General features: G+C 49.1%; 1 protein-coding gene across 1 annotated transcript; it reads right to left on the minus strand.

Moving 5' to 3' along the window:
- Positions 1–985: 985 nt before the first annotated feature.
- Positions 986–7,373, minus strand: GDE1 (glycerophosphodiester phosphodiesterase 1). Its single transcript, XM_075436334.1, has 6 exons — positions 7,021–7,373; positions 5,225–5,400; positions 3,807–3,912; positions 3,270–3,362; positions 2,424–2,635; positions 986–2,016 (listed from the first exon to the last, which is right to left on the minus strand). Exons 1-6 carry the CDS (start codon positions 7,273–7,275, stop codon positions 1,869–1,871), a joined length of 990 nt encoding a protein of 329 aa, XP_075292449.1. The 5' UTR covers positions 7,276–7,373; the 3' UTR covers positions 986–1,868.
- Positions 7,374–9,692: the final 2,319 nt, after the last annotated feature.

Genomic DNA, 9,692 nt, shown 5'->3' on the forward strand with positions numbered 1-9,692 from the left:
TACACGTGCTATAGGGTGTGCACCACAAGACTGAGACTGTTGGCTCTGCAGGGCAGGTGAGGAGCAACATGAACAGCAGAGGCTCTCGTCTTCCTGACAGGAGAGCCCACCTCCTTACTCCTCTGTTTCTCTGTGCTGAGCTATAGCTGAAGATACAAGCGGAAACCCCGTCACCCCTGCAGAAGGGAGCGTTAAGCTGCTGCTAGTTCAGAAGTTTGGACTTACCTCAGTTTGGGACAACTGTGTAGTTATTTCCACCAGTGACTGATTTTTAATTTTTATTACCTTTTGCCTCTTTTAGAGAAGGTTTTTTTAAATTTCAGTTGGCCATGCACACGAGTACGAATTCTAGCTGTAAGGCATGCTGTCAAGCACACCTCTGTCCGAAGCAGGGTACCGAACTGCACCCATCCGTGCCCTCTGCTGCTCCATTTCCGGTAGGTGCAGCCTTCCCCCAGCACCCGTGTACAGTGCAGCACGTCAGCCGAAGCACAGCAGCACAGACAGGAAACAACTCAACTGCACTGAAGCAGCACGAGGAACAGGGCTACACGTTCGACCCAAACACACACATGGCCACGTGCACCATCTAAGGTATCGCATCAGATTACATCTGAATAACCTGCAGCAGCAGGCCACCGATCCATTAAGTCTTCACATTCCTCATCTCTGTTGAAATCAGTATCACGTTCTTCTGAAATGAAGTTACTAAACTTAGTAAATTTTCCATACATTGGTCATTAAGAAGAGGTGGTCTAATTTATGTTAGGGCCAGCTCTGCAGGAGTTTTCTGCTCTTGCTCGTCATTGATGGTCTTCTCTAACTACCGCAGAGCCAAAACTGTTCATGGCATGTCGATGGCACCTGTGATGACAGCACCTGGGGTTTTACTTTTTAGAAAAAATAGCAAGCACCCTGCACTGATTTGGACATTTTACATCAATCTGCTGGTGCACAGCTGACAAGGAGTACCATACCCAGGAGCTATCAGACACTTGTTTATTTTAACTGCAAACTGGTTTGATTTCAGATTAAATCTGGATTACAATTTCCCACAGACCCTTGTGAGTGCCCTTCCATCATGCAAACAATAAGCAAAGTAAAAAGACATTTCAGCTCTATTTGTTCTACCACTACCAGCACTCAATATATAGCTTTATTTTTAAAACAAATACATTCATGTGCTGTATCATTAGAAAAAATAATCTTCAATCCTCCCTTGGTTCTTTTAAAAAGTCTGGAAGGTAAGATAGTCAAGTTTTAGTCATTAATCCTCATAGTCTTCACATTGAACGCAGAAAGTTGGCTTTCTTGCCAAGATGCAGCACAGCCATCTTTCCATGCAGTAGGAGGGAAATACACTCACCCTCTATTTTAGCACCATTATTTTCAGTTTCTGTTTCCAGAACAGTAATGTAGATGGTTTTAAGATGCCATAAATCAACCTCAAATAATTATACAGCTGTAGAACAGACTTTAAATTACTAAAATCAAGGGATGATTTTAAATTTTGCCACCAAAAATTGCTGACGACTTTATAACCAAGTTTTTAAACAAAAGGGATACTCTGAGAATTACAGCGCAACCTGCACGTAGAGCGTGTTGCCCTGTCAGCTCGTCAAGACTGATGGGTTTACATCACAGTGCGATCTCCTCCGACGGCAAGTGGCTGTACCTCAGCTTTGTCCAGTGTGGCAATGGGGGGCTTTTCTGCATTCGAGATCTGACCATGCAGCAGAAGTAAGCTACAGCTTTTCCTTGTGCTGGAGCTACCGTTAGTCCCACCGGCCCCAGTGGATGCCCTCTCGATGGCCAATTCAGACCTGCCCTGGTAAGACATCTTATTTAGGCGTCTACAAAGCCCAGGTCTAGTAATGGGGGTCACAGTCCTCCACCAAGCTGTCGGTGATGTAGCTGGATTCAAGGACGCTTTCGTAGTAGCTTTTTTCTGCAAACGTGTTCACTGTCCAGGCAACCACTTGAATTCCCTTTGAAGACCAGTGCCTCACGTACTCTCTGCAAGGAAGAGAGACGCGGTAAGAGGAAGGCTGGCACTGCCATACTGAAGGCAGACAATGCTGAGCTACAATGGAGGTTTAGTCTTACATCAGTATCGCATCAAGAATGATAGTGTGTCATCTTTTGCAACATGTCATCTTTTTGTGTTTCAGTACTGTAAACAGGCAAAAGCAACAGTTTTCTTCCCCTTTGAGACTAAACTTAGTATCTGACATAAGATAAAAATACAGATTGAAAAGATAGAGGCTTTAAATAATAAAACAGCATGCGGTAAAAAACTGTCTGAACAACCTTACACAACACTAAATGGAACATACTGATTAACACACACTGTGTTAACTCCATGCTCACACATCAGTAGAATGGTAATACCTCGCGATATAGGAGCAAGCTGTAACACTTACTGAGACACAAAATTTTTCTGTATGAGGAAAGCTGAAACCCCACACAGTCGCCACAAGAAACTGTGTAGGCTCCAATCGAGAATGACATCCATCATCATATACAAATAGTGTTTCCAGGAGGAATTGAAACGGGGTGTCCCATCTCCAAAATGACTCAGATGCCACGGCCTGTGCGTTAGTGCTGTCACAACGTTTCTGTCAGCTTGTCTCATCTGGAAGGTCAAGGAGCAGAGACTGATTCAAGCAACAGCCAAGCTGCATTAAATACAGCTTGGGAGAGGTCAAAGTGCTAGCTTGTATTTGCAGCTCTGCCAGAATCCTTCTCCCTTTCCATTCCAGATTCTTTTGTAACTCTTTTAGAAAGCTGTTTACGATGTTTTACTGTTTTTTCTTTAAAATGTACTGAATAACCAACTACCTTTATGTTAAAAAAAAATCGCAGAACAGTCAGGCAATGGAATAAACTACATAGTAAGGGTACTTGGCAGTGAGAATTAGGAAACAGTTTTAAGAATAGTCTACATCTATATGAAAATATGAGGTTTATTTTGCAGGTACCCTGCACACATACCTGGCCACATGCCAACTGTAAGAGTGATGCCTGTGTTTCTGTATAATTTTCAGAATGGAGGGCATGGCTGTAGTTTTATAGTACATGCATCTCATGAGCACAGAGGGATCTAATAAGATTATGCAGGAGGCTTATGATTTATGGTTCCTTTTTTTTTAAAGAAGTCTTGGTGATTTTAACAACCCAAAAGTAATCTGGAACTGGGAGTTGTGTATCTTACTGAAATTCCCAGACAGAACTAAAAAAACCCAAAACAAACTTTTAGGAAACATCACCTTATAAACAACATCTGGCATGAAAGAACAGACTACGCTGTTGTTATACAAACGCGGAAACTCCAGGTAGAGTTGTTTCAGGGCATCAACTGCCTGCCAATTAGAGACACACACAGATGTTATATTTATATATACACTCGTATTTACTTTACACTGCAAAGTCACTTTAGAATAATCCCCTTTAAAAATACTTTCCTGTTTTGTGTGGCTACAATTGAAATGGAAAGGGGTGATAAGAAAAACAGCATCATGTTTATAGCATTAACACAGAAAATGCATGTTGGTTTTTGCAACCAAAGTCCTTCTCAAGATTCTGTTTACAGCAGTGCATAGCATTCTCAGTGCTTGAAATACCCTTAAATATATTGTGGATAAAATTCTGAAGTACTACTTAGGACTTATTTTAAGAGGAAAAATGAATCCCACTTGTACTAGAGAAAGGACTGTACCACACAGATCAGTTTGAGACCAACAAAAGAGCAGGATAGGAACCCAAAGAAAGGGCAAAGAAAGGTGTCTTAGTGCATTAAGTGGTACCTGATTTGCATGGCCTTTGACATCGAAGTAGATTATAAGATTGTGATCCATAGACTCCACAACAGCTTCTCTCAGAGTTGGTACTTTTTCATCCTGGAATTTGCTCCTGTAGAAATGGAGAACTCCTCACTGGAATGCAGTCAAGATACTCGTGTGCATACATGTGGGCATGCACACCCCCAACTACACAGAGCTGTTTCCTGGGGATTCCTGAACGTAGTTTACTGACACACTAGTAGCAGAGGTGGGATCAAGCACCACTAGCAATGGCAGCAGTGGCGCTCTCGCCCTGTCAAAGGCTGCACACGTAGAGGGATATGGGCACATCTCTGCTTCCCCTAGAATCCCGCTAGAAAAAGGCACCCTTTCAAATTCAAGGTCTAACCCAATACTCATTGACCCCCTTTCCCCCACCAGAACACTAACCTCAGTTCTTCACCTCCTTCCTCAACTACCACAAATAACCATTCAGTCCCAACCGCTGACCACCCACCCACCCGCTCCACCCTGCTTCGACTGCGCTCCCTAGCCCCAAGCCAGAAATGCAGATCCTGGCAGAGTAAGCAAGCTAAATCCTTAGCTTTAAGGATGCAGGACAAGCAGCTTCACACATCAATAAATTATTCCTGATTGGGTGACAAGTGAACAACAGCTGATCAGCGGTAACTGCCCATGCAGAAGTTCTCGCCGAGTGGCTCAGTTGGTCACCTTTCCAGTAACAGACGGGGGAGATGCTACTGGTACCACAGACTCGCACAGGTGGTACAGGACTCTGGAAATCCGTAATGCACTGTCTCAGGAGCACATACTAGAAGCTATTCCTCTAAAACGGATGACTCACTTATGATACTGTAGAAGTTGCATTGTTATCAGAATTTGAGTAATATACAAAAATATTTTCCCCTGCACACCACTGGAAAGGACCTAATCAGCCACTGGCTCACAGCTCCTACCTGAGACAACCCAGGAAATCTGCCTAGATCCTTTTCAACAGTATAATCCTGATGTTTAGAATCCCCAAGATGCAATCAGTCAAGAAATGTATGTGAATAAAATTAATTTTAGAAGTAATTACTCAAGCCAATTTTGACATATAGTGAAACTCCAGAATATTTCGTGTCCTGCAGTCAATTTAGGGGAAGCTTATGTAGAGATTAACCTATCTATTAACATTAGAGGCCTGTGGATTTTGTCCTTGAAAGACAATTATCTTGACCCTGCTTCACTGTTCCTATTGTAAGGATGAGTAAGTAGTCATAGTCTCATGCACTTCTAAAAACCAAATGAGAAGTAACATATGGGACTAAGTTTCAAATTTACAAAAATTTTCATCAGTGATAAAAATCAATAATGTGTTTGTCAAGAATATTTTTTTCACTGTTGAAACAGTAGTTTCAGAAGAGCAACAGTTCATTTACCATAGCCTATGTTTTGCAGATGGATTAAGCTTCCTAATTTCATCAAAAGTCAAGTCACGCAATCTTCCAGACCCATCAGTTGTCCTTTCCACGGTTTCATCATGCATTAGAATGGGAACACCATCTGCAGTAAATTCAAGATCCAGCTCAACACCTGTTGCTCCATTCTTAGCTGCCTTAAAAAGAAAAAAAAACCCACACACAACAGAAGAGACAGCTTTATAGATTTAATACAGGTACAGCTATAATTAGTTTGTATTCTGGTAAAAAAATCATAAACTATCAATGTTATTTTCAGGAAGCCTGATCTGCAGAACAAAGTAGGTTTTATCGAAGTTATTGTGAGAAGCATCCATAGATCAGCTGAAATACAATCTATTTTACAGATAAAACCATAACGATAATGTCTCAGGCTTGGGATTGGGACTGTTTCCGGATAAAAATGCACAAAAGAATCCTGCTCTCTCCTTCTGGTCCAATAACTCCCAAGTCCTTAAGTTATGTTACTTTCTAAAAGAGAAGGGAAGCAAATGCCTACAGTTTGGACAATTTATAGATTAACACTTAGAAGCCAGAAGCGGAGCAGGCCATCACAGCATGAAGTCTTAGCTTGCGCAAGAAAAAGCTATCATCCCTTTTTTTGTGGAGCACAGGTGCAATATTTCCTTTAAGTCAGATTCACCATTCACGTGCAGTATGGTTGATCCACCACAAGCAGGAGATACAAAACTTCCCCGAAGCACCTCTTACCATGCCTGCGTTAAACAGTAGATGCACGTGGGCAAATCCCCACTCCCACCTGAGGAATCCCCAAATCAGAGAGCAATAAGCAGCTGGGCTGCCTTAAGAACATTTCATACACCCTCCTCCTGCCCTGGCTCTTTCCCAGGTGCTCCTCAGAAAAGCACCTGAGTGAACTGCAAGCAAGATGATTTTCTGAAGGCCAAATGCCCTCCTGGGAAAAGGGCCAATGCACCTGAAAGCCAAATGCCAGGTATGCACTAGAGGTATCCACCAAGCAAGGATCTCCCTTGTGCAGCTTCAGAATTTATCAGAAGAGCCCTGTCTCACCCAAAGGTAAGAAACCATCAGAGCAGCAACATCTCATCATCACAGGCATGCTACATTCGAGAGACAGCAAATCACGATCTCCGATGATTCTCAGAAACAGATTTAGAGCCCTGGGCGCACCACGATGAGGCAGCAGCAAGTTACACGGCAGGGCTGTAGGCGGTGAAGTTCTCACGAGGTCAGAATTTCCCTAACTGTGGGTTCTCACTACAGAACTTCAAGGCTTAAAAAGGAAACGAGCTGTTACTAAGTTACTGTCTGCTCTCTATATTCTGTTGCAACATCAGCAAGATACAGCACGTCACCATTGCTAGACTGCTACAATACCCACCAGCGCCAAGGATCTGCCCCAGCTCCCACAGACTCAGACCCGACCGAACCGCTCCGACCCCGCCCGGCGGTGCAGGGCTGACCGGCCGCACAGCCCCCGCGGCACGCCAGCAGCCGCCGGAGCCTGCGGGGCCAGGAGGGCTCGGGGCCTGCCGAGAGGGCAGAGGCCCAGGCGTGGCACTGCTGCCCGCCGACCCAGCCCCTTGCGCAGCAGAACTGCGGGCAGAGCGGCTCGCCGGGGCCCGCCCTGTCCCTGCAGAGCGCCCGGCAGCTCTGCCTGACGCTTCTCACCCGCCCCAGGCCCTGCGCGTCCCTCAGCGGCCGGCGCCTCAGACGCGCTCCCAGCCGGACCGGGCCGGGGCAGCAGGGCCGCGGGGAGGCCCTGCCGCGCTGACCTGTCGGATGGCCGCCAGTGTGTTCTCGGGCGCGTCGTGCGCGCCGCCGCGGTGGGCGATGCGGGCGGCGGCGCCGCGGGGCCGCAGGACGCGCCGGGCGCTCGGAGGCGAGGCGGGCTCCAGGCTGAAGAGGTGCAGCGCCAGGTAGAGGCCGGCCGTCAGCAGGCAGGCCAGCGCCGGGCTGCGGCTCAGCGCCAGCGCCGCGCCCAGCAGCGCCGTCAGGGAGCTCAGCAGGCCCTCCCCGTGGCACAACATGACGGCGGCGCCCGCTGGGCCGGGCCGCACCGGACGGGAACGACCGACACCGCCACGGCTGCGGCCGCCGCCTCTCCTCGGGGCAAGGGCAACGACAACACCGCCGCGCCCAGCGCCAGCCAACCACACCCAGCCGCCAGCCGCCAGCAGCCAATCGGCGCCCGCCGCTCGCCTGCCTTCAGCTCACCAGCGCGCGGCAGCAGTCACCTCCAGCCAATCCCCGCTCGTCACCGGCCGCCGGGGCGCGGAGAGGCGGGCGGAGGCGGCGCGGAGGGGCGGCCGGGCGGCCGGCCGGGGCGGAGGAGCTCCCTCAGGCGGAGGTCGGAGGGGCAGATAAAAATAAACGGTGTTAACTGAAGGAAAGGTACGACTGCCCTGAGAGTCCCGGGGGGGGGGGGTTGGGGTTGGGGTCCTGCTGTGCCGGCCAAGTGATTAGAAACAGAATAGTAATAGCAATTATTTTCCAATTAATTATTGTATGAGCCGGTAATGTGCACTTGCGCCCAGAAAGCCAACCGTATCCTGGGCTGCATCAAGAGCAGCGTGGGCAGCAGGGCGAGGGAGGGCATTCTGCCCCTTTACCCAGCTCTGGAGCCCCCAGCATAGGAAGGACAGGGACGTGTTGGAGCGGGGCCAGAGCAGGCCACGAAGATGATCCGAGGGCTGGAGCACCTCTGCCATGAGGACAGGCTGAGGGGGCTGGGGCTGTTCAGTCTGGAGAAGAGAAGGCTCCAGGGTGACCTGATAGCAGCCTTCCAGTACCTGAAGGGGCCGACAGGAAGGATGGAGAGGGGCTTTTCACAAGGGTGTGTAGTGATAGGACAAGGGGGAATGGCTCTAAACTAAAAGAGGGCAGATTTAGATTAGATATTAGGAGGAAATTCTTCACCATGAGGGTGGTGAGGCCCTGGCCCAGGTTGCCCAGAGAAGCTGTGGCTGCCCCCTCCCTGGCAGTGTTCAAGGCCAGGCTGGATGGGGCTCTGAGCAACCTGGTCTGGTGGAAGGTGTCCCTGCTCATGGCAGGGGGACTGGAACCAGATGATATTCAAGGACCCTTCCAACCCAAACCATTCTGTGATTCTATGACTATTATACAGCTAACTATCCACGCTGCTCAGCCAGCTGCCCGTTCGTGCCCGCTCACAAACCAGGCCCGAGACCCTGGTGCTGGTGGCATGAGGGGTCCCGGGAGCGACTCGCGGGGCTGCGGGGCTGGGCGCGTCCGGGCCTGCCAGGCCCTCCCGCGCTGCCCCGAGGGCAGCACCCCGATACCGCTGCGCCGGGCCTAGAGCCACTGGGAAGAACGTAGAGGAAAGAGCGACAAAACGGCAGTTGGTGAAGGCTGAACCAAATGGGCTTGTTTAGTCTAGAAACAGAACAGTAAAGCAGAGGAAACAGCAGTTTGTGTTCACACAAATGAGGATTTTGACCTTTATTGTGTGTTTTCTGTGGGAAGAATGGGAAGAAACTGACTTTGCAGTGAGGAGCTCTTGCCAGCCAGAGGTGGAACAGGCACCAGGCAATCTTCTAAAGTGGATTTAATTATATTTCTTTTAATATTTGAGATAAGTATTTATCGCATATTGTCCTAGCTGGGTCTGCGCATCTCAGATATTCTTTGCTATCTATGGTTTTGTGCTTCTGCCAGGTGTATCTGAAGAAAAATCAGACATGTATATACAGACACACAACAAGTAATGTAATGTCTAATTAAATGTCTTGAATATTTAAAAATATTTTGATAAACAACAGCATTTGTTAAGATTAAAGGTGAAGATTTGAAAAAAACCCTCAATAATATTTAACATACTGAAGAGGTAACAGATGAAGGTGTTGCTTTGTGGAATAAGAATGACCAGTTGTGACATCTCCAAACGCTCCCTGGGAACCAGATGTTTCTGAAAATTTAAATTCATGTTCCCTGGGCCGAGTGCTGGCAGACCGGCGTGTGTTTTCCGCCGGGCTGCCTCGCGGGTGAGGGTCGCCCGCTCCCAGGCTGGCGGGAGGGCTGGGGCGACGGCGATGGCTCTGTTACGCCGGCCGCAGAGCGCCTGTTGCCGAGCTCTCGTGTTTGTTGTCTCCGGTGACACGGATACCAGCTGGCGGCACACCTGCGGCCCGCACCGCGGCCGTGCGGTGCTTCACGAGGTAGAGCAGGACAGGCTTCGCTCGGAGTGCGTGGTGAGGACCCTGGAGACCCGAGTCCCGGAGCCCCTCAAGTCCACCTCGAACCTCGGGGAGCTGGCGCTGCCTGGCCGGGGAGCGGGCCTGGGAACCACAGACCGTCCCGCGGGGCCAGACGCGGAGGGGTTTGGACGCGGAGCTGCCGCCCGCTCCTAGGCCGCGTCAGGACGGGCCTGCTCGTCCTCGGCCGGGGAGGAGGCAGCGCCTCAGCCGTGCCCCCGCGGCCCGCCCCG

This window comes from Opisthocomus hoazin, chromosome 15 (assembly GCF_030867145.1).
Source record: "Opisthocomus hoazin isolate bOpiHoa1 chromosome 15, bOpiHoa1.hap1, whole genome shotgun sequence".
Taxonomy (NCBI): Eukaryota; Metazoa; Chordata; class Aves; order Opisthocomiformes; family Opisthocomidae; genus Opisthocomus; species Opisthocomus hoazin.

Coding starts and splice junctions, on each gene's coding strand:
- GDE1 (XM_075436334.1), bottom strand. CDS start 7,275: ATGTTGTGCCACGGGGAGGGCCTGCTGAGCTCCCTGACGGCGCTGCTG. Junction 2,636..3,269: donor TGCCAGATGTTGTTTATAAG/GTGATGTTTCCT, acceptor TTGACCTTCCAG/ATGAGACAAGCTGACAGAAA. Junction 2,017..2,423: donor CAGAAAAATTTTGTGTCTCA/GTAAGTGTTACA, acceptor TCTTCCTTGCAG/AGAGTACGTGAGGCACTGGT.